Here is a 25124-nt window from a genome sequence, read left to right as displayed (position 1 = left end):
GGGCACGCCCGGGGCACTGAACATTTGAGTCATCTGATACATATGTCCCCAGCTGAGGTAAAATGAGACAGAGCTTTGCCTTCCCAGTTCTGCTCTTAGGTGGTTAACAAGGGTCCTTTCCACACTCTGTTTAGTGCCACGCTTTTGTGATTTTCATGCCATCGCTGGTGTTTTCTCTCTTTAACTTGGCCCCTGAGCATGTCGCTGAAGTGCCGTCGCGTGTCCCCGAGTACCGTGTGACAGGCCTTCTGGAGCAAATGCATGTGTGAGATGAGAGTAATTCACACGTGGGTCCTGCCACGAGAAGGAACCAGCAGTGGATGTTAAGCAGCATGTCCTTTAGCAGAACAAAGTCCGTCAGTGAAAATGCCTCAAGAGTGCCGCAACCTCACACTGCATCTCCCCCTAAGTGACGGTTCAGTAATGACCAATTCAGGGCTCACCGTGACTTCGTTAGTCATGGCTGCCTTGAATGAATCACAAGATTCAACTGTGGAGGCTGGGGACATGGCTCAGTGGGTAAAGCCCCACAAGCATGAGGACCTGGGTACCATGCCCAGCACCCACAAAGAAGCTGGGCATGGCCACGCAGAGCTGGAAACCCCAGTCCTGAGTGAGGTGACAGCTGGAGACAGGACAATCACTGGGGTTTGCCTGTCAGTGAGAGACCCTTTCTCAAGGAAGCAAAGCCAAACAGTGATCGAGGAAGTGACAGTCTGCTTCACCTCCTCACATTTACACACAGGCCACACAATGTATATACTAGAGAGAGATCGAGAATGATCAACTGTACATTAACAACACCAGCTAGAAGGAATGGCAGGAACATCGAGGCTGCTGTGAAGACAGCTGGTAACCACAGCTGCAGGCCAGAAGTGACGCTCATTTCTGCACACTGTGCTCCGTGGTGGAGGGTGGTGGTGTTAAATGTAATTAGTGAAGGGGATTTGAATCCAGGACAGGGAGTTAGGGAATCGTGTTATTGGTTGTAGCAGCAGGAAGCTAGTTGAGTGAGCAATTCCCCCAGTGGCAACATGGCATCCCCAGCAGATGTCATTTCTGGCAGCATTTGGCCACATCCTGCTTCATGGCCGGATGTGCATGGCCCAGGCGTGACAGGTTGCTCACCTCACATGACAAAATGAAAGGTAGGTTTCATAGCAACGGTGTGAAACCTAAACAGCTAGGTCCTGGTCAATGTACTACTTTTTTAAAAAATTTATTTTTATTTATTTGAGACAGAGAGAGAGAAAGGAAGATAGAGAGAGAATGGGCACACCAGAACCTTCAGCTGCTGCAGACAAACTCCAGATACGTGCGCCACCTTGTGCATCTGGCTTACGTGGGTCTTGGGTAATCAAACCTGGGTTCTTTGGCTTTGCAGGCAAACACCTTAAGCACTAAGTCATCTCTCTAGCCCTGTGCACTGCTATTTATGAAGCTTATTATGCAGGCTATAAATGGTACAATTATTATTTTAAAGCTCTGGGCTTGAAATGTCCACATTATAGGATAAGAATATTGAAGCATTTATGAGGAAATTCAATATGTGTCTTGAAGATGAATCAGTAATCACATTGCCATCTGACCTCTTATTTCGGGTAAGAATATAACAAGTTTAGTAAACTCCTTTAAATTAAAAAGAAAAACAGGGCTGGAGAGATGGCTTAATGGTTAAGGTGCTTGCCTGCGAAGCCAAAGGACTCAGGTTCAACTCCTCAGAACCCACGTAAGACAGATGCACAAGATGGCACATGTGTCTGGAGTTTGCAATGGCTAGAGACTCTGACAAGCCCGTTCTGTCTCTCTCTCTCTCTCAAATAAATAAATAAAAATAAACAAAAACATTGTCTACCTTTCCTCCCACATACATCTTCCTTTTTTTCCCCCATGATAAAAGATTTGAGGTTTGCACTAATATTATTTATGTATGAGTTTCAACAGTTGGATTTTGTAAAGTCCTGAAACTCTGTGGCCTATTTTGAAGTTATGCTTTAATCATCCATCTGCCTGAATAGAATTTACTGCTGAGAAGGGACGTGACCTACCAGGCAGGTCAGGAGAAAATAAAAGAAAAATAACTTCTAATGCTTTGTAGCATAATGGGATGACTGTTAGGCAACAATTAGTTGAATATTATAAAATCACTATTAGAATTTTGGAAGTTTCCCAGAAAAGAAATGATAAATGTCTGGATTGATAGACATTCCAGTGATCCTGATCTCATCCCCTATACATTTATCTGAATGTCACACTCTACCCTGTACAGATGTGGGATTACCATGTGTCAAAATAATAAGGGGGCTGGAGAGATGGTTCAGTGGTTAGAGGTGCTTGTTTTCAAAGCCTAATGGCCTTGGTTCAAATCCCCAGTACCCACTTAAAGGTAGATGCACAAAGTGGTGCATGCATCTGAAGTTCATTTGCAATGGCTAGAGGTCCTAGCATGCCCATTCTCTTCTCCTCCTCCTCCTCTTCCTCCTCCCCCTCTCTATCCCTGCAAATAAATACTTAAAATAATAATAAGGTAAGGGGGAAAAAAGAGCACAAAACCCGAGACTATATGGCTAAAAGTGACTAATTTTGGAGTTTTCTTTCCAGCTGCTAGCAATGAAAAGAGGTAGAAGTCACTCTTTGTGCCATCACAAATATGAAACACGTCCTGGCATCCCACTCTGATGTCCAGGCCTCACGACAGGCCCAATTGCGCCCAGCCAATGCTGTGTGCTTGCCTCTGGCCTGCTCTGCCGGGGGAAGACAGCAAACTGTGAAGGGTTCATCCTGCGTGTCCTGTTTCTCTTTCTGTGTCTCCGCAGCTGAGATCGGGGATTTTGATGAGGCACTGGACAGAGAGCATTTAGCAAAAAATAAATATATACCTCAGCAGGATGCCCTGGAAGACAAAATTGTGGAATTTCACCGGAACCACATGTAAGTCTCATGTTCAGCTTCAGATTTCCTCGGAACACTTCTCTCAGCCCCCCAGCGTGTATGCACACACACACACACACACATACACACACACACATGCACACACAGAGTTATGACAAAATATTCAAAGGCTAGAGAAAGGAAAGTGCGCAGGCTCACCGGGATGCCATGATCCACCTTGAGCCCTCAGAAATACGGGCAAACGGACTCAGCACCCTGGCTCGTCTTCCTGCGAACTCAATGAGTCTGGAATTGTCAGGCTTCCCAGGCTCTGCAATGTACAGTGTAAGGCCATCAGACCATCGGGTTACCATCTTTACATAGATGGAGAAACTCACATAACACAGCACACAAGACAGGGTGTAAGAACGAGGCACAATGCTAGCGCCTTCATGACATCTCCATGCTTTGCGTCTTGTTTTTATCAGAGAATTCTCAAAGGTTGCCGGGAGCCTTTTCTGGATGTGGCTCCAAGGCAGACATTGGTCCCTGACCTCAGTTGGAGGGCTGCCTAGAACCGCTGGCCGTGGTGGCTTCCTGAAAGTGACTCAGACCTCGCCTGACACTGTGGTGTGTTACTTGTGTGTGACCTAGAGGAAACTGGGTTCTGAAAAGCTGGCTGATTTGGAGATAGACTTCTGAGGTTTTGTGTTACCCAAGCAATAGTGCTTTTGTCCTGATGTGAGACTCTGAGGTTAGCGGACGGAGGCTGGGTGCCATCGGATCGCATAGCCCCAACTGCTTGCCATGAAGTGCCTTTTATGTCCCTTAATCTCAGATTAATAGACACAGGGAATTCAAATCTCCTGGCCTTTCTCTTCTCTTCTTGCATTGTCAGTGGACAGACCCCGGCTGAGTCAGATTTCCAACTCCTGGAGGTAGCCCGTCGGCTGGAGATGTACGGGATCCGCTTACACCCTGCCAAGGACAGGGAAGGTACCAAGATCAACCTGGCCGTCGCCAACACGGGAATTCTAGTGTTTCAGGTGAGGAGAGCACAGCGCCATGCCCCTGGGAGGAGGGGAGGAGAGCAGGCCTTTCTACCCCAAGGAAACATGAAACAGCAGCCTCATCCAGGATTTCTGTTTCTGGGCCCTCTGTTTCCATATTGTTCTTACATTCCTCCCCATGCCCCCCCCACCCGCCTGCTTGGAATTCATATATTTGTCTGGGCTATTGGACTAATTTGGACCATACAAGCTGTGTTTCTCAGTGGACCGCTGCTGGGAGCCTAATATGTAAGCATGACAGTTTCAGATCCTTAGACACTGTTGGAGGTGGCATTTTGACATTTTGCTATAACACCATCTTTTTTAAAAAATCTAATTTGTGTCAGCCAGCAACTTTGTTGGGACTTCAGATATTGTCGCAAAGCTTAGTAATGTGTACTCTTGAGGAAGACCAGTCTTATCATTCCTGGAAGCCATATCCTTGCATTGTAGTAATTTTACAGCAAAATGAACACTGCCTTTGAGTCCTTAACTAGACTTTTTTTAAGGGTGAAATGACACTCTGTCCTCTTAAATGTGAGCTTTTGTCATCTGACTGTCGGACCACCGCACTGATAAGTGCTTCTCTTAATAGCTTCTTGAAAGTACTGTTGACGTTCCTACGTGTATTTAAAGTGTGTGGTTTCTGGGCTGGAGAGATGGCTTAGCGGTTAAGTGCTTGCCTGTGAAGCCTAAGGACCCCTGTTCGAGGCTCGGTTCCCCAGGACCCACGTTAGCCAGATGCACAAGGGGGCACACATATCTGGAGTTCGTTTGCAGAGGCTAGAAGCCCTGGCGCGCCCATTCTCTCTCTCTCCCTCTTTATGTCTGTGTCTGTCGCTCTCAAATAAATAAATTAAAAAAATTTTTTTTAAATAAAATAAAATAAAGTGTGTGGTTTCATGGGCTTATTTATGTGTGTGTGTTTGTATAAACCATGTGAAACCTTCAATGAAATCCCTATAAATAAACACCCCTGTGCAGATAGTCCCTTTTCTTTTATACAGAACACCTGATGCTAAGTAACATAAAGAAAAGGGGTTTATTTAGTTCACAGTTTGGCCAGGGGCCAGGGTGGTGCAATTCCAAACAGCACAGCGCAGTTCCACGACAGGCCCCCCTGGCTGCATCCCTTCATTGTGCACGGCCTCACCCTAGCCAGAGCACCTGCTGCAGAGGGAGAGATCCCATGACCAGACAGGAAGCCAGAGAGTAACTTGGGTGTGTTGAGAACGACATTCATCCTGTCCAGTGGTACACCGTAATTCCCAGAGCCTCCCACTAGGACCGCTTTTAAAAAATTGTTTTTATTTATTTGTTAGAGAGAGAGAATGGGCACACCAGGGCCTCCAGCCATTGCAAACAAACTCCAGATGCGTGCGCCCCTTTGTGCATCTGGCTAACGTGGGTCCTTAGGCTTTGCAGGCCCCCAGGCCATCTCTCCAGCCCAGGACTTCCTTTAAGAGGTCCTGTCACTCCTTAACATTGCCACACTGGTGCCTGAGTTTCCAGTGCATGAGTCACAAGGGGACACACACACTTAAACCACCCCCAGACCATAGCAGCCCTGCTGGCGTTTCTGTGGTGCATTTCTCTCATGAAACGGGTCAGCGTTTCCCCAGTTTTAAAGTCGTAGGAACCTGCATGGCCTAAAACCCTTTTGTGAGCGCTGAAAGGTTATTTTGAGTTGTAACAGTTCTCTGCTCATGCGTCAGGTGTGTGTGTGTGTGGAGGTGCATGCCTGTGTGTGCAGTTTGTGGTATGTGGTGTTCCGTTTACATGTGTGAGTGTGTAGATCGTGTGTGTGGTGTATGCACATGTGTGTACAGATGCATACACCACATACACGAGCACGCGAAGACCAAAGGAGAATGTCAGGTGTCCTCCTCCTCACCAGCTATGTTTTGCCTTCCTTGAGGTGAGGTCTCTCAACCCGGAAGTGCTCTCTGTCAGTAAGCCCTGTGATTCTTTGGTCTTTGTCCACCACAGACTTGGGGGGTTACAGACATGCATGGCTATACCCAACTTCTTACATGGGTTCTGCAGAGTCTCGCCCAAGAAACCTTTATTTATTTATTTTGTTTGGTTTTGTTTTGTTGAGGTAGGGTCTCACTCTAGCCCGGGCTGACCTGAAATTCACTATGGAGTCTCAGGGTGGCAATCCTCCTACCTCTGCCTCTCGAGTGCTGGGGTTAAAGGTGTGTGCCACCACACTCGGATTAAGAATCCTTATTTTTTTTTTTTTTTTTTTTTTGAGAGCAACAGACACAGAGAGAAAGACAGATAGAGGGAGAGAGAGAGAATGGGCGCGCCAGGGCTTCCAGCCTCTGCAAACGAACTCCAGACGCGTGCGCCCCCTTGTGCATCTGGCTAACATGGGACCTGGGGAACCGAGCCTCGAACCGTGGTCCTTAGGCTTCACAGGCAAGCACTTAACCGCTAAGCCATCTCTCCAGCCCAAGAATCCTTATTCTTAAGTAGTAAGTGCTCTTAACTGCAGAGCTGTCGCCCCAGCCCAGTGTCAGGTGTTTTGTTTTGTTTTGTTTTAATTAATTAATTTGAGAGAAAGAAGGAGCGAGGCGGGGACACATCAGGGCCTTCAGCCACTACAAATGAGCACCAGATGCACATGCCACCTTGTGCATTTGGCTTACATGGGTACTGGGGAATCACACCTGGGTCCTTAGGCTTCACAGGTAATCACCTTAACTGCTAAGCCATCTGTCCAGTCCTAGGTGTTCTATGGTTTTTTTAATTAAATTGAGTGATTGTTTGTTTATTTGAGAGAAAGAGGCAGAGTGGGGAGGAGGGAGAATGAGCATGCCAGGGCCTTCAGCTACTGTAAACAAACTCCAGATGTATGCGCCACCTTGTGCCTCTGGCTTACATGGATCCTAGGGAATTGAACCTGGATCCTTGGGCTTTGTAGGCAAGCGCCTTAACCTCCTCGCCATCCCTCCAGTCCCCTAGGTGTTTTTTTTAATCTTTTTTTGTTGTTGTTTATTTTTATTTATTTGAGAGTGAGAGAGAGAGAGAGAATGGGCACACCAGGGCCTCCAGCCAATGCAAACGAACTCCAGATGCGTGCACCCCTTGTGCATCTGGCTAACATGGGTCCTGGGGAGTCAAGCCTTGAACTGGGGTCCTTAGGCTTCACAGGCAAGCACTTAACCACTAAGTCATCTCTCCAGCCTCCACCCCAGATGTTTTTGATGTACGCACATCCCACCAAGAGCCAGGGTGCTTTTCACGTCTGGCAGTATAAGGTGATGTTTTGAGAGTGGAATGTTAGAGGGAGGTGATGGTTTTTGACCAGCATAAATAATCCTTGAGGGCCTGAGGAGAAGAAAACCAAATGTTTCATCACCGTTACTTAAATTCAACCTTGAAACATTTCTGAAAATCGTCGAGAAAAGAAGTGCCTCACACTTGAATTTAAATTGCTTTGACTGTGTTTTATGTGGAAGATAAAGATTCATGGGGTAATTTAATTGTGTGCCAAAGGTTGTATGGAATTAATCTTGCCCGCACAGGCCTAATTACTCTATTCATACCACTGGAGGCTGACTGCATGGGCCTGGAGCTCCCAGAAGAACCCTAACTTCAGTGGGGTCAGGACAGGTGGGATTCAAGTTTGATACCGCCTCCCACATGCCCCACCTGTCCAGATGTGCTTAGGACGTGTAAGTCTCACCCTGAGGATGTACAAGTCTCATTTGGAGAATACATGCCGGCCTGAAGGATGCAGAGCAGGCCTGGCCTTCTCCTGTGGGGAAGTTGGCACAGAAGCCAGACCAGTGGGGACAGTCGTCATTGCTCATGCCATAGAGAAACCATAGCTACTGATAAAAGGCGCACACCTGGGGATTTCTTCCTGCCACATTAATTATGTGATTTGGGACAAATTAAAATATATACGTGTTGTGCTTTCCACCTGCTAGAAAGTGAAGATAATAGATCTCTCTCTGGGCTGTGTGTGTGGTATAGCAAGCTCTGCAATAGTATCCGACACTTCATGGGTGATGGCTGCTAACCGTGAGGTGTGGTTGCCATGGTTTATTTGTATTTTTTCATAAATTCCTATTTATATATTTATTAGAGAAAGGGAGAGGGAGAGAGAATGCGCGCACCAGGGCCTCCAGCCACTGCAAACCAACTCCAGATGCGTGTGCCCCCTTATGCATCTGGCTAGCGTGGGTCCTGGGGAATCGAACCTGGGTCCTTTGGCTGTGCAGGCAAACGCCTCAACCGCTAAGCCATCCCTCCATCCCTGTTTGTATTTTTCTTCTTATCTTTACCTTGGTCAGTTGCTTCTCTTCCTGAAGGCAGTTGAGGTTTGGATCCCAAATAGTATAATTAGTGAGAAGCAATGATGCAAGAGTGCTTATCATCCAATAGCCGCTGACTCGGGGACCGATCCAGCGGTGGTGTTTTCCTGAGCCCTCGACCTCCCGTGTGGCTCACTGGCTGCTTTTCCCCAGGGCTTCACGAGGATCAATGCCTTCAACTGGGCCAAGGTGCGGAAGCTGAGCTTCAAGAGGAAGCGCTTTCTTATCAAGCTCCGCCCCGACGCCAACGTAAGTGGGGTTCACCTGCGCTGCCTTGTCTAGAAGCTGGGGCCAGCCCCTGTAAAGACAGAGTGTGAGCTCTGTGTGCAGACAAGTACTGGGGGACCTCGCTGGGTTTCGGGGGGCAGAGGGTAAAGAGGACGCACAGATGGGTCCCCAGGCAGAGGTTATTTTCCTGTACAAATACAAGCCCCCTCCAGACACACAACCTGGTCTGGTATCCAGCCCCTGGCACCTTGCCTTCAGACCCCGGTCAGACCTACCCCCTCCCACCCCAAAGCAGCCCCCCAACTCTGCAGTCCCTCCTGTTGCCTTCACAGCGTGAGCTCACTCTCACAGACCAGACAGGTCCTTTTCTCTGGGAAAGTATCCCAGAGAATGGGACAGAGGGGTTGCCCACATCGGGATGGGCTCGTGAACGGGAATGATGGCAATGTCTGTCCCCATCCAGGACTCTGAGTCCTTTTTCCCATATAACAGAGGATGGCCAGGGGCACTCCAGGGGCGTCTCCGAGTTTAGCTACAGTGTGGACTAAGTAGGTTCCTGTGACCTCAGTGGCACTCAGCCCCCATAATAAATGGTCCCCTGTGGGGGGAAAATGCAATTTGAGTTCCAGAAAGCCGACGTAACCCAGGGAGAACTATGGCACATGTCCGTAAGTTGAGTCAAACTCTGACATGCCTCCAAAATAGTTGGAGCTGCTGGGAATGTTCAGGACTGTGGTAAGTTCTGTTTATGTCATATGGCCGCTGAATCTGGGCTGTTCAGTGTGGTAGCTGAAAAACTACCATATTCTTACCAGAATCAAAGGGGACAAATTTTTCGGCTGAGAGTAATAAATCCTTTTGTGCTACAGGGAGGGGAAGTTTTATTTTCTGTATACCTTTGGGGGGGCCACCTGGAGGCCTATGCCATATGATGCTTTGTAGAGAAAAAGAACCAAAGTCCACTTTGACAGGAACTGTGAGGGGAAAAAAAAAAAACACAGAAAGGGAGAAAAATGCTTTGCAGTTATTTACTTGTTGTCTGGCTTTTCAAGGTAAGGCCTCGCTCTAGCATAGGCTGACCTGAAATTAGTCTCAGATTGATCTTGAACTCATAACGATCCTCCTAACTCTGCCTCCTCAGTGCAGGGTTTAAAACCATGTGCCACCACACCTGGCTGCTTCACAGTTATTTTAAGAAGGCCAAAGAAGAAAAAAAAATAATAGTTAAACTATTTTTATAATGCAATGGAAGCCAAGTAAACTTAATTTACTGATGATTTCTGTCAAATGTTCTCACTGTCTATAGAGCTGTTTCCCCTTAGTTCCTGTAGAGTTCTGGAAAGAAGACAGTTGAAAAGTGACTCTCTAGTCATTGGGGACAACTGTATTTTCCTAAATCTTTGAACTAATGATCTTGCTGTAAAATAGTGCACATTTGAAATTTGTTTTGTTTTGTTTTGTTTTACGAGGTAGGGTCTCACTTTAGCTCAGGCTGACCTGATATTCTCTATGCAGTCTCAGGGTGGCCTCGAAGTCACAGTGATTCTCCTACCTCTGCCTCCCGAGTGCTGGGATTAAAGGCGTGCGCCACCACGCCTGGCTCACATTTGAAATTTTATTGGACAAACTTACTTCTCCTTTTCTTCTATTTCAATAGAATAGGTCATGGGGAGGAGGGTCCCGAAAAAGCTACATTTTCTCTCCGTAGAGCTCATACCAGGATACCTTGGAATTCCTAATGGCCAGTCGGGATTTCTGCAAGTCATTCTGGAAAATCTGCGTGGAGTATCACGCCTTCTTTAGACTCTTTGAAGAGCCCAAGCCCAAGCCCAAGCCTGTTCTCTTTAGCCGAGGGTCGTCGTTTCGTTTTAGGTAAGGGTGCCACCCCACACCTGTTTGCCATGGATGTAAATATATTCCATGAGCTTGTCCTTTTCTTAAGACCTGTCACAGCTGTTGAGATGTGCAGTGATTTGATCAAGGTGAAGTGCCTGGCTTGCTTGTCCCGGCCAGCACCAAGTGTTACCCTTCCGGGCTCCACCTGAATCTTCTTCCAGAACCACTGAGCAATCCGATCTCCAAGTCACCATCAAATAATAATGCAAATTTTGGAGGTTTTTGTTTTGTTTTGTGGTTTTGCTACGCAAATGCAAGTCAGCCGCACTCTGACCCAGAAACCCAGGCATTTCTTTCTCTGTAGAAAAAAAGTATCTTATTTACCTTGGGGGCTAATGACACACACCCCTGCCCATCTTTGGTTCATTCTTCCCTCGTTTTTCATCCAGTGCTGAGAATCTGGACCATGGGTCAAATAATGTTCTAAGCATTAAATTGGGAATCTTCACAGACTTTTCCAGCTTCACAAAAGGCAGACTTGGGGCTGCCTCATAGCCAAACATGATTATTAAGGGGGGAGGGGGCTACCTGATTGGAAGTTCTTCCCTTTATAGATAAGCAAAGTGTCTAGGGACCGGATGAACACCATGGCTTAAATCATCCTAGACTTGCTTTGATTCTTGGCTAGCTGCCATCTCCACCATGTGCAAGGACCCTTCTTCGTGTGGAAATATAAACACCTCCGTGTCTTTTCCCTTTTTTTCCCGCTGTTTGGTTTAGTGGTCGGACTCAGAAGCAGGTTCTCGACTACGTTAAAGAAGGGGGACACAAGAAGGTGCAGTTTGAAAGGTAAGAGGTGCGGTCAGCTCTCAAGGCGACCAACAGTTGTTAACTGCTGTCATGCGCTTCGTCACCCGGCCTTGGGTGACTTGGCCACACAGTCAACCTTGGGGTTGGACAGGAGCTTTTTAGGTGCCTGGCACTCACATAGAGTAAGATGAGACAGGGCTAGACTGGAAGGTGAGGCAGGAGGGCTAGGTAATAGAGAGCATGGCATGTTCAGCAAGGATTCCAGAATCCTGAAGGACTGCTTTAATCCTCAGGGAGACCTTACACATCTGGGCATGTGAATAGCAAGTATTTCTATAAACTTCAATAAGATAAAGTTTGGGTGAGAAGAAGCGGGACTTATTAAATGCTCACAGCGGCACTGTCCAAGCCCCTTGGCTAAATTACCACTTGGAATTTTCACCCCAGCTATGTGTGATCAGTAGTCTTTTTTTTTTTTTTCTTAATAAGGTAGGGTCTCGCTCTAGCCCAGGCTGACCTAGAATTCTCTATGTAGACTCAGGTTGGCCTTGAACTCACGGGCGATCCTCCTACTTCTGCCTCCGAAGTGCTGGGATTAAATGTGTGTGCTCCCACGCCTGGCAACAGTCTTTTGTTCTGGTTTTAAACATAGGGACTCTGACACCCTAAGAGACAAGTAAGTAGCTGGAACATAGCCCCTGGCCAGCAGGCTCCAAAGCCCGATCAGAGCCCAAGAGGGACCACGAAGGGCAGGAATAAAGAGACGGCCCACGCCCTGTTACATGCCTGTGGGTATTTGGTTTTGGGGGTTTTCTTTTTCTTTCATTTTATTAATACATTCAAAATTTGCCCTAGTGTATAGAGAGGCTAACAAACATTCATGTTCTTAGAATTTAGAATTAAAACCACACAGAGCTGGATGTGACAGCGCATGCCTTGAATCCCAGCACTCAGGAGGCAAAGGTAGGAGGATCACTGAGCTCAAAGCCAGCCTGAGACTATAAAGTGAATTCCAGGTCAGCCTGAGCTAGAGTGAGACCCTACCTCAAAGAGAGAGAGAGAAAGAGAAAAGCTATACAGGCATGGTGTGGCATATGTAATGTCAGCATTCAGGAGGCAGGAGAATCAGTACGAATTCAAGACCAGCCTGGCCTATATAGAGAATTCCTGTTCTCGGCCACTGAGGGCTTCATAGCAAGACCCTGTCTCCAATGAAAATGAACAGCAACAAAAAGATACCAACTACATGTTGAATAGTCCCAATTTGGAAATATGAAGGGTTACAAAATCTGATACATTCTTCACACTCCCATGACACTCCAAATGGAAAATTCTACCCGTCTTTCTATGATAGACTAGATTCAGAGCACACAAAATTATTATAAGTATGTATACAATTGCCTTTTTAGACTCTGCATATGAATATAAATGAATTTCCTGTTTAGGTTTGAGCTCCATTCCCCAAATATTTCATTGCATATGCACAAATATTCCAAAAATCTAAACACTTAGGGCCCCAAGCATTTTGGATAAAGGATATGCAGGCTGCGTTAATGTGAAGACATGCTTGTTTCTGAGGTTCATTTTCTCCTTCTATCTGTTGCTCTTACCATTAGAGAAATGGCTGGCACCTCTTTGGACCGCAATGGTCCTCATTTCCTCTCTCTGCTTTTGAAAGAAATTTCCAGATTCATGTTCCTTCCAGAGTTTATAGTCATGTATCCCTCCCCATCAAAAAAAAAAAAAAAATGGTGATTTTTCCCTGGCTATATGTTTTTCCATTTATATACTAGGATACTACATGTACTTCGTATATTTTGTGTGCGTGTGTGTGTGTGTGCATGTGTGCAGTGACCAGAGGTCAACATCAGGTAGCCTTCTTTATCACTTTTCAAGACAAGATCTCCTACTGAACCTGGAGTTCACTGATTCGACTAGACCAGCTAGCCAGTGATGCCCAGGATCCTCCTTTACCCACCTTCCCAGTTCAGGGATTATAAACTTGTACAGCCATGTGCAACTTTTCATGTGGGCACCTGGGTTCAAATTCAGGGCCTTCTGCTTATATAGCAATTGCTATACTACTGAGCCATCTTCCCAGCCGTCACCTTCTTTAATTGGATGCTTATAAAGAAAAAAAAAATACACACACACGTGTAATCTATTTATTTGAGAAGGGGAGAGAGAGAGAATGAGCATGCTAGGGCCTTTAGCCACCGCAAACAAACTCCAAATGCATGCGCCTCCTAGTGTATCTGGCTTTACATGGGTACTGGGGAATCAAACCCAGGTCCTTAGGATTTGCAGGCACGCGTCTGAGCAATCTCTCCATCCCTCCTGATTTAATACTTGCAGATCTGTTTTCAGTGCCCTCTGGTATTACGGTATTTTCCATTCTACTGTTCTTACACAATATTGATAGACATTGAGGTTGTTTTGCTTTGATTTGGCTGAAGCGAGCTGGATGTGACCCCACTCCTGGTTTCTCATGCATGAATGACAATGCCTGTAACTTTTTGTTTGTTTGTTTTGGTGTTGTGGTTTTTTTGTTTTATAATTTATTTGAGAGTGACAGAGCGAGAAAGGCACACATAGAGATAGAGCGAGAGACTAGGCACGCCAGGGCCTCCAGCCACTGCAAACGAACTCCAGACGTGTGCGCCCCCTTGTGCATCTGGCTAACGTGGGTCCTGGGGAATCAAGCCTTGAACTGGGGTCCTTAGGCTTCACACAGGCAAGTGCTTAACTGCTAAGCCATCTCTCCAGCCCTGGTTTTGGTTTCTTAGAGGTAGGGTCTCACTCTAGCTCAGGGTGGCCTTGAACTCATGATGGGCAATCTTTGTACTCTGCCTCCCAAGTGCCAAGATTAAAGGCATGCTCTGCCATGCCTGGCTCCTGTAACTGTTTTGGGGTGACTAGTAATTAACATGTTTCTGGACCATGTGAAAGGTATCTCCAATTTCAAATGCAGATGAATGTACATTGGAAACTATTGAAGCCATCCCATGAGCTTTAGAACCTGAAAATTTTTCTGATGCCTGTTTGGTGGGAGCAGGGAGGCTAGATGCACCAAGATGAAGAAGAGGGGTCCCTTCCTTGTACGATTGACTCTCAGGGCAGCCCTTTGCCCCTGAACTTACACTTTGAAAGAGTAAGCTGATCTGTAATAATTGCCTCTATTATACAACTGATTGAGTAAATATTTACCCAAATACCTGCGTCGATTTCATGTCACTAGAGGATAGCGTGCACTAAGGAACTTTGAGGCTACCCTATGCTAGTGACCTTCCCGTTAGGTAAACAGTAGTACTTAATTCATATGCCTGCAGCATCTGGTGCAGGGCACTCAGGAGATGTCCGTAATTCCCAGACCACATAGGTGTTAGACAGGGATCATCCTGTGTGCCCAAGTCATGTTTGTAGAACTGGCTTTGGCACCTTCATGATCAAGGAAGGGTCTAATGATGCTTCATACAGGAGGTGTTGGTGTCATTTAAAATAAGGTGTTCCTGGAGCTGGAGAGATGGCCCAGCAATTGAGGCGCTTGCCTGCAAAGCCTAATGACCCTGGCTCAGTTCCTCAGTACAAAGTGGTGCATGTGCCTCGAGTTCATCTGTAGTAGCCAGAGGCCCTGACCTGCCCATTCTCTCCCTCTCTCTCTCCCTCCCTCTTTCTCTCTCTCTCTCTCTCTCTCTCTCTCTCTCTCTGTGTGTGTGTATGTGTCTGCTTCTCTCTGCTTGCAAATAAATAAAATTAAAACAACAAAAAAAGTATTCCTCACTTTATCTTATGTGACTTCCCCAGAAAACACAGCAAGATTCATTCCATCAGGAGCCTTGCCACAGAGCCTTCCGCACTGAACTCAGAAGTGCCAAAACAGGTCAGTGGTGGTCACAGATGGCAATCGCTGTTTCCAAGTCTTCCCCAGCTGAGCTGTGGGCTGGACAGCATCCTTTCCTGTCCCATGTCCTTCCCCTTAGATGGTCATCCGGTCCTGTGCTGGCTTTGGGCTCAGCATACGGCGCCTAGACACAGCAGCCCCTGGGGTGCGGCTTGTTTTCAGCCGCTGGTTCATGTTCTGAGCCCCTGAGGTGGTTCCTGGGGCCTGCTTTTAGCTTAGGGTGGAAACAAGGGGGCCGAGCCCTCCCACCAGCTAAATGGGGCCACTGTGTGAAGAGAGTGGGGCATGCTGTGCAGTCTCTGGGTGGGGTTCCCCTCAGTACCAGGACAGGAAGCCTGGGCTGTCCCAGAGCCAGGCAGAGTTCCCAAGGCTTGTGTGGCAAGGCAGCGACCACACTTGACAAGCAGAAGTTGTCACTCTTGCTGTGAGGGTGGCGAGAGCTCACAGCCCCCCTTGTTGCTTGTCAGATTTTCCTCTCAGAAAGTATGAGCCAGGTGTGGTGGCGCACACCTTTAATCCCAGCACTTGGGAGGCAGAAGAAAGTAGGATGGTCGTGAGTTCAAGGCCACCCTAAAACTACATAGTGAATTCCAGATCACCCTGGACTGGAGTGAGACCCTACCTTGAAGAAAAAAAAAAAAAAAGGAGAGAGAATACAAATTGTGTTGAGGATGGTTTCTTTCTGTTTTTCTTTCCTTAAATTTTTTTTCTTTGGTATATTTTAATTTATTTTTTTGAGAGTAACAGGCAGAGAGCAAGAAAGGAGAATAGCCTCCAGCTACTACAAATAAACTCCAAATGCATGTGCCCCTTGTGCATCTATCTGGTTTACGTGGATCCTGAGGAATCAAGCCTCGAACTGGAGTCCTTAGGCTTCTCAGGCAAGCGCTTAACCGCTAAGCCATCTCTCCAGTCCTGAGGATGGTTTCTTTGTATGACTCCAACATGAACCCTTAACTTGTCGTGTTACCCCTAAGAAGGCTAAGCAGAACTGGTTGGGTTTTCTGCAGGCCGTGCTTTCCAGCCCTTGGCTGGGAAGCCTTTCGGGGGAGTGGGAGGCACACTGGAAGCCCATCGCAAGACCCGGGTCCCAGAACACAGAGGCCAGGCGTAAACATGTCGTGCTGGGGAGCCTTATGGGTCACGGCAGATGGACCTCCGTGAGGGCCACTCCTTGTTGGCGCCCATGATTCCAGCCCTAGGCAGCCACGAGCCACGTGCAGCCTTAACCTGGCAGTCCTGCCAACGGCTGGGGACGCCGAAGGGGATGTTTGTTATTCGGCGAAGTCTCTGACGTGTGCCCTTTTTATGTAACAGTCTCCCTGCACCCTTTTTTCCCTGTCCCACTCATCCAGTCTCCACAGAGCACCAGCCTTACCTTTGGAGAAAGTGCTGAGACCCCTGCCAGCCAAAGCTGCCAGCCAGGGAGGGAGACAAAAACTTCCAGCGTGGTGGCAGGGCCACACCAGAGCCCTGCTGTCTCAAAGACCCCTCCTGGGAGCAAGCCTGTGGACGGAGCCGCCCCCGTGCCACCTGAGGAAGAGGACGACTTGGACGAGGAGGAGGGCGGCAAGGATCGCGTCCAGCCCAGTCACCCTCAGCCCCCACAGCCAAGCACAGGTCCAGCATCCTGGGCTGCCGGAGGCAGCAGCACTTCTATTCCTTTCATTGACTGCAGTGACATAGATAGTGAATATGACCTGCTCAGAGAACCAGGGTCCCAGTCACGCTCCCAAACAAATGACAATTATGAGGGTGACTTGACCAGTGGTGTCTATCTCCTCTCCAGGGACGAGAGGCAGTCAGAGGCTAGGCTCAGGGCTTCCCCTCCCTCTGTGAAGTCCTCTCGGTCTCCTTCCAGAGAATTCCTTGATGACAATTCAGCAGACATTACCTTTGATATAAGCGGGAGTCTTGGGCTCCCGAGGCATAGCTCCCTGATAGACGACATGTTCAGGGACTCTGCTAGCCGCAGCCCCCTGGCCGCCCCATTGTCCCCCAGTAGCAGAAGTTCCAGTCCAAGTATGAGTTGGGAACGGACTGGGTCCCAAGGCTATTTCTCTGAAAATGGACATGACCTTAGGGAGAAAAGTATGGGAGAAGAGAATATCACAAACCAGGGTCCTCCCTATGAAAACTGTTCCCCCACCCTGCAGAGGCCTTACCTGTGGTATCTCCCCAGTAGGTACAATAAGTCAGAGACAGACCCTCTCATCCTGAGCCAGCTAGCCCCAGAGGCTACAGATGGGCTTGATGACCCTGAAGAGGGAGGACTGGCCTTCAGGGCTGCTTCCCAAGGTAGGGTGCTGGCCAATGGCACCCCCCACAGGAGCCCCACCTCCAAGGTTCCCCTCGAGCCACCCATGTGTGCCAGTACCCCGGTGGGCCAGCTGGCTCCTCTGCAAATGACCGAGGGCTCCACCAGCAGCGGGCCCGACTCCAGTGATTCGGACTTGGCCGTGGTAAGCCCTTCAGGTCGGCCCCTGGCATTTGGTCGCCCAGCCCGGCCAAGCTCCCTTTCAAGAGGGAGGAGTCAGAAAGTCTTGGGTGGCCTGCAGCTGAGTGAGGAGGAGGAGGAAGAGGAGGATGAGTGAGGAGGCTGGAAATCGAGTGGCCACCTGTTGGTTAAGTGGAGTCAGGAGTCCCGGGTTGTCACAGAGATGCAGTGACTCAATCATCTTTTAGTCCACATTTCTTAGAGGACGTTTAGGCAGGCACATGTTTGGATAGGGCATGCCTGACTTCTCAAGCCTTCAAGTAAAACAAGACTTCACACAAGTGGCTTGTTTTCCAGAAAAGATGGGACAAGATAAACAGCAAGTCCCAAGGACAGGTTTCCTGGAGTTTGTTTATTTTGCTGGTTGCAGACAGGCAGAAACGGTTCCGGATGATGCTGGAAGTGTGTGTAGTGTGTTATACACTCTTCTCTGTTGTATGTTCAGTTATGTGTACAGATCCCTCTCCCATTGGCCGAGTGTTTGGCTTACGTGTCACTAAGATGATAAGGAAAGTGTTGGCTTGAGAGGCAAGGATAAACTTCAAGGCTACCTGTCACTTGATGGTCCGTTGAGAATGTGTAGGTGAAAACCCGTACTCCAGAATAATACATATCTTAATGGGAGGAACTGGGGGCTATTTTGATCTGGTAGGCTTCACATGGAATGCTTTGTAAGAGCTGTCGAGTCTCATGAATGGTAACTGACTGAAGATGGCTGATTTGGGTTTGCCTTGGTGTCCCCTCTCTGCCCGTCCTGATTGCCTTGTAGAATCTAATGGAATGCAGTGAGAATCTTGGCTGAATCATTGGTTTGCTTACTGGGGATAAGGAAAGCATCACGAATGAAGTGCTTTTGTTTTGTTTTGTTTTTTTAAAAAAATGCCTATTACTTGTACTTTTCAGTTTTTGATACTTTTTTGAAAAAGATAAATTATAGAATAAAATTTTTAGATCTGAAGTCACCACAAAAAGATTGAAAATAATCATAAGAATGATTCATCCTTGAAATGCCAGTGGCCTTGCAAAACACCTCCTGTGACTTTGTCACAGAGGAACAGCTAGGCTTGTTTAGGAAGCAGAGTAGAATTTGGCAGCAGAATATTATCTGTGGAAGTATTGACTGACTTATGGTTCACAAAGGATCTTCTGTCCACACGAATACTCATGAAGTCAGTCTGGAAGATTTCAAAGACTTCATTTTTTTTGTACAAAGACGTTTGTTTTAGCTTCCTAATCATCTGATTCAATGCATGATTGACGAATCAAACCGATTATCAATCAGATGGTTGCTGAAAGTTGTCCATCGACGTAGTCTATCAAACATCTTGCTCTCAATGTCTGTGTTCAACAGAATCACAGGATGTGACTGGACGTCATCTAGGCAAACCTTCCCTACTGAGGAGAAAAACGTGGTGCGCTGGAGTTAGGTGATGGCATAGTCCTTGGCTCTGCCACAGCAAAGTGGAAACTATTGCCCCATCACTAGACCTTGGTCTTTTCTCTTTGTGGTGTCTTGGTGCAATAGGACCTTTTGGAATCCTTATTTTCATTTTGGAGAAGTTTGTATAATCCCTAATTAAAATCAGATGTGAAGACCACGGGTCGTGTAGACATGACGTAGGCCATTACAAACCAGAGGTGGTCTTGCTGCACCTCACATGGGGGGGGGGGGTCGTTGCACTTATAAATAACGTGCTTTTGCATATTAAGTTTAGACTTAGAAAAACTGTGTATTCTAGTTGCCTTTGTTATACGCGAGCTCAGTCAAATGTGAGTTCAGTGGAGTCAAGTTGGAAATCTTGCTTTAATTGTGAAGGTGGTTTGTTCTACTGATTTTTCATCTTACCTCTAATTATACAGAAATCGGATAATTAAATAGGAATGAATTCTCTTTACTGACTCATAATGTAAATAGAACAGAAACCGTCCACTATGAACTTTCACAGCAAGGCATGCCCCTGCAGTCATTTCATCTTGCTTTTTTTCCTCACAGTAGTGGTTCGATCTAAAGTGTTTTTAAAAACAATTGTTCTAGTTCTATGCCACCAGAACGTCTGCTTTTAGAGTTGCATACGTTGGCCCTCTCATTGGTTTTAATTTAATTTAATTTCTGCCTCTTGGCTTGTATTTATGATGGCAGCATCTCTAGCGTAATTCAGAGTGGCCGAAAGAACTGGGGGTCAAGTTTGTTCCAAGGCCTCATATCCTATCGTGCTGAGAACAGTCACTAGTTAGTTGTCCCCTAGAGGAGTTTGCCCCATTCTCATAAAAGGTTCAGAGAGAAAATAACACGCCTACCTTGAGTGGCAAGGACGTGGTGGGCACATGTTCTCACTGGCTGGCACTGTGCAGGGCTCAGGAAAAGGCAGCAACCCTCACCAGCCCACACCTTCCACGCTCTGGCTTGTGGGACACCCCAGACTTCAGACCTTTTCTAAGTCCACAGTCTCAGCTTAAGAAGGACCTGTATTGCATAAAGCTGAGCTTAGGCAGTGGGGCCTAAGACTTGTCATTCTGAGACCATAGCCAGCGTGCCGGGCTCCAGATTCAACAAGGAACCTGGGCCTTCAGACCCTGGCTGCTCTCGGCTGCTCCAAAAGCATAGTATCTTAAGGCCATGGGTTGCAGCAAATTTCGGAGAAACTCAAAGCTTAAAGCCACCCTCGGGCTTCTCCAGGGCTCCCCCACCCCCCTGATTAATATATTTTGTTGGATATTATTTCAAAATACATTTAGGCCCTTTTGTGACTTTCTTGCCATTGCTTGTTAAGAGCACACTAAGAAGGCAAGAAATTCTTTTCGCATGAAGAAATTCATCTAATGAGTTCCAGAACCTGAAGCGAATCGCTTGAGCCCCTCTCGCAGTCATCTGGATGCCATCGATGGTATTTTATTAGACAGGCATTTAATTAGAGGGAATCTATGGGAAATTCTTCCCTACATGCGTGATTCATATTCGGAAATTTCTCACCGGTTTCTCAGCACACTGCACAGCATTGCCTGCACTTAAAATGTGAATGATAGCAATCTGCTTGTCAAGAACTTCCTTGAAAAAGTCAGCACAGGCAATACTTCTAAAAAAGCCAGGCCTGGCTGGAGAAATGGCTTAGTGGTTAAGGCGTTTGCCTGCAGCACCAAAGAACCAAGGTTCGATTCCCCAGGATCCACATAAGCCAGGTGTACAAGATGGCGCATGCATCTGGAGTTCCTTTGCAGTGGCTAGAGGCCCTGCTGTGCCCATTCTATTTATCTTTCTCTCTCAAAATAAAAAGAAAATTTAAAAAGCCAGGCCTGCACCACAGAAATGCATTGTCAGCCCCTGCGTTTCCACCATGCATATGAAGTCCGGGCTGTCCTGAATTTGCAGCCTGCATTAGCCCTTGAATCATTCTGATTCCAAAGATTTTCAAAAGCAATTTCAGAACCGGGCATGGTGGCATGCACACCTTTAATCTCAGCACTTGAGAGGCAGAGGTAGGAGGCTCATCAGGAGTTTGAGACCACCCTGAAACTACATAGTGAATTCCAGGTCAGCCTGAGCTACAGTGAGACCCTACCTCAAAAAAACAAAGCAAAAGCAATTTCAAAAGAAAGCTTAGATACTGTTGGTTGAACAGTGGTAATATGCATAGAGGTCCTTTTTCAAATCTAGAATCATCGATCACGTGCTTTTAGATACCTTTTTTCCTTTTTCCTTTTTTTTTTTTTGGTCCAACTAAAGCAGTCTTCCATTTCTCAGCACAGAAGTTTCATACGCCTTTAGCCGTCAGGAAGTGAGTCATGGAGTCACAAGTACACTCAGCTTACAGTGAAATCCAGAGGCCCTTGGCCAGTCAGGGGTATTTTGACTTTGTGCACATCTGTCGTGATCACTTGACGTTGCCTGAGTCCCTTAGCTAGAATTTCATGAATCTCAGTCATGCATTTCCCCAAGGAAGGCTGTGGGTTGTGGTCCCTCTCTGCGTGTATACATCGCTTCTCTAATGGTCAAACGAAGGCCTGGCCTTCATCACATTTCTTGGCATGAGTCGATATCAGTGCTGCTGAATTCTGCAAATTCAATGCAAGAGTCCTCAGAAGTAGTCCTTGTGGTAGAGTCAGCTCCTTGGAACTTTTGGAAGGGGGAACATTTCAGATGCATCTATGGCTGGGTGCTCTCCAAATTTCATATTCAATCATGTTGGCCAAACCCATGGGGACATACAGAAGGAAACATACAAGTAGATGAGCTTCTGAGCAGTGTGATTCCAGACTTCCACTCTGGTGACATCTGACAGTGTATTCTTTTCCCCATCTCAGTTTAATTCCATCTGTTTCTTGATGATTGGCTGAAAGGTCAGGAAGGGAAATGAGTTTTCTCAATAATACTACTATATACCTTGAATACCAGCTACTGGCAATTAACACAAAGCCTTGCCTTTAGATTATCATTAGCATGTCACTGAATGTCCTTTTTTTTTGTATTAAAAAAAGTAATAAGGGCTGGAGACATGGCTTAGCCTGCGAAGCCTAAAGACCCAGGTTCAATTCTCCAGGTCCCTCGTAAGCCAGATGCCCATGATGGTACATGTGTCTGGAGTTCATTTGCAGTGGCTGGAGGCCCTGGCCTCCCATTCTCTCTCCCTCTCTCTCTCTCCTCCCACCCCCGTCTCAAATAAATAAAATGTTTAAAACTATATCTTTAAAAAAAAAAAAAGTAATAGTCAGGCGTGGTGGCGCACGCCTTTAATCCCAGCACTTGGGAGGCAGAAGTAGGAGGATCGCCTTGAGTTCAAGACCACCCTGAGACTATAAAGAGAATTCCAGGTTAGCCTGGGCTAGAGTGAGACCCTACCTCAAACCCCCCCACAAAAAAGTAATGATAATGGAAGAATAAGAGTCCATAATGAGTTGGGCATGGAGTTGGCCTAGATTAAATATGAAGGTGGGCTGGCTCTCACCTGTTGGATGGAAAGAGCTGTTGTGCTTCCTTAAGTAACCCAGAGAGGCGTCCCAGTATTTCCCCGGGGGACAGGATTGTGAATGTGGATTAGTATGTCAGGCATCCACTGGGGGAGGCACGTAGGGTGGGGGGACAGAGCTTTGAAAGGGGTCTTCATAGAGTGAAATAGCACAGCGCCCCCAGGAAAACCACCAGCCAAACCTGTCCCACTAGGGACTTGCTTTTCCCAGTGACAGCAGTGAAGGGGCCCAGATGGACGCTGGAGGAGAACTGGGGAAATCGTCTAAAGAAAATTCAAAATAGCGCAGGCCTGGCTTTGTTTCGGGGTAACTTTAGCCTGGACTTGGCTGCAGGGCACAAGGCTTCCAGCAGAGCCTGGGAATCAGGGGAGGGGGCTCCCCAGGAATCGAAATGGCCTCTGCCCTTGCTTCCTCATGACCACTGTGGGTCACGTTGCCCATGTGGCTCTGGATAGTGGGACGGTTAAAAAAAAAAAAAAAAAGAAAACATTAACTCTTGATGCAGAATATCTGATGTGCAGGAGTGGCTAGAAGCTGATCTGAAAGGTTAACTCTGCAAAGCTAGGGCTGCAGACATGGTTGTGGAAACGGGCTCTGGAAGGGACTGGAGTTTGCCGCTGGGATCACAAATAGCCGGTCCAGAGCAAAGGAGGAGTGGCGAGAAACGTTTGCACACTGCAGGGCACACCGTGTGTCGGTGGCAGTGAACGTGCAGGCAGGGCCCACCAGGTGTGTGTGTGTGTGCATGGCACAGGGAGGTTTGAGGCAGTGAGCCCGCCTTGGGATGAGTGGGTTGTTAGGCTCTGAAGCTAGTCATTTAGGAGCCCGAGGTGGAATAGTGACCAGTCTTTCTCATGAAAGTGAAATCACAGCTCCTCTTTGCTGGGCCTCACAACCCCTTATAGGAAGCAAGGCTTTGGCCCCAGAGGCCTGCAGGGACCTACAGAAAGAACAAATGTGGTTAGTTCTTCCTTAGGTCAAGGGCACACCAGCCGCTCTCTGCAGAAACACTTAGAATGGCTGATGGGCAAAAACCGTAGCTCTTACCTCTTCCTGCCTTGGAAAATTACCAGGACCCTAACTAACCGAATCTTACACGCTTAGCCTATATTATTAATCCAGCCCCCTTCTGCTCGCTCTCCGTGTCCATTTTAATACCATAGGTAACATGCTTTCACTAGAAATTTCTAACGCACTGAATTAATTTTCAAGTAGAAAAGGCTGGAGATTTCATTCTCATTTTTGTCATTTGTTTAATAAATTCGCGAGAAAACTTTTTTTTTTTCTGTTGCTCCATTGTACACAGTGTTTTGTCAGCATGTACCTGAGAGGAAACTTTGTTTTGAACATTCTGTCTTTATCCTCAAAGCATGGCGTGTCTTCTGTCCCTGTCTTGGTGGAGCACTGCCTGATGTCTTGTCTTTAAATAACAGTAACAACAACAACAAAAGATGCACTGCCGGTTATCAGTTTGTACTTGGAATACCTGTGTTTCTCCAGAATGGTCCTGCTCACTCCAGGGTTTGCTGTCACCCAGCAGCACCCCCCTGGGTTCCCTGGGTGGTGGTGCCACATTGGCTAAGGTGGGGAGAGAAGGCGGGCTTTTCTGTGGCTTCATCTTGTTCGAGGCCCACACACCTCACACCCTGGGCTGTGGGAAAAACGATCAAGCCCTTGGAGGAGCAGGATCATTACAGGTGAGTGGACAGATCTCATGGAAACAGAGCGCATCTGTGACGGTAGCTTACAGGGGGAGCTCACACAGCTGACCAGTAGACGGGCCTTCCTGCTGCCAGTGGGGCTGGAACTTAGCTGTGGGCTGGGAGGGGCTGAGTGCCAGCCCCAACCTCAGTTGATCTGTTTGTCCTTTCGATGGGCACCCGGGATGTACGCTCCCCACAGATGCCCTCTGGGTTCACGTCTGCGCTGTGCCTGAGTGTGGTGCCTCAGCAAAGCATGGGTTCCTGTCACCGGGAAGATGATCTCAGTCATGAGTTTGGTGGCTAAGCATGGAAGGCCAAACTCATGAACCAGTGTTTGCACGGTATTAATATCTCTTGTCGATCTAAACTGAAGAGGCTTTTACTTACCCTAACAGGTATCTTGCTGTAAAATCTCAAAAATGTCATTGTTCTTTCCCACTGATGGCTGAAGCTTTGTCCTGAGTGCAAGATGGTATTTTTCCATTGGTATGAAACTCCATGTCCCCCATCCCAAACATGGCTACCACTTTGCCCACCCCCACCAGTGCCCACCACCCGCCACCACATCATCTTCAAACACAGAAGTGTCCCCCTTTTACCTTTTCCCCCTGTTCACCCGCGTCCACGTGTCCCCTGGTAACCTCTCTCTATTTTTCTATAAGTTGCATCAGTGTGGCTTTTCTAAATGGCTCAATAATGAAGTGTGACAAGGATGCTTAGCTGCTTTTAAAACTTTTCTTAGAGGACACTGGGTCTGAGATGCCACCTAAGGTGTCAAGAAGAGGACGCCATCACTAACGTTGGTAATCTGTGACCTGATAAGTTCCATGGGAGACCTTGTCATTTCAATCAAATGCTGCCAGCTCTTCTCAGAGTCCTTTGGGCAGGGAGCCAACTTCTTCATGAAACAACCTCTGATTTAGCATGATACTGATCTTT

General features: G+C 47.2%; 1 protein-coding gene across 4 annotated transcripts in view; it reads left to right on the top strand.

Annotated features, from left to right (window-relative positions):
• Positions 1-25124, top strand: part of Farp1 (FERM, ARH/RhoGEF and pleckstrin domain protein 1) — a 336683-nt gene that overhangs the window by 266338 nt on the left and 45221 nt on the right. For all 4 annotated transcript variants that reach the window (XM_045145776.1, XM_045145775.1, XM_045145777.1 and 1 more), the window contains exons 7-13: positions 2817-2931; positions 3770-3917; positions 8402-8497; positions 10185-10348; positions 11093-11161; positions 14927-15002; positions 16379-16643. In XM_045145776.1, coding sequence (XP_045001711.1) covers positions 2817-2931; positions 3770-3917; positions 8402-8497; positions 10185-10348; positions 11093-11161; positions 14927-15002; positions 16379-16643 — 933 coding nt within the window. The remainder of the gene's footprint in view (positions 1-2816; positions 2932-3769; positions 3918-8401; positions 8498-10184; positions 10349-11092; positions 11162-14926; positions 15003-16378; positions 16644-25124) is intronic.

This window comes from Jaculus jaculus, chromosome 3 (assembly GCF_020740685.1).
Source record: "Jaculus jaculus isolate mJacJac1 chromosome 3, mJacJac1.mat.Y.cur, whole genome shotgun sequence".
Taxonomy (NCBI): domain Eukaryota; kingdom Metazoa; phylum Chordata; class Mammalia; order Rodentia; family Dipodidae; genus Jaculus; species Jaculus jaculus.
This window is presented reverse-complemented; position numbering and strand designations above follow the sequence as displayed.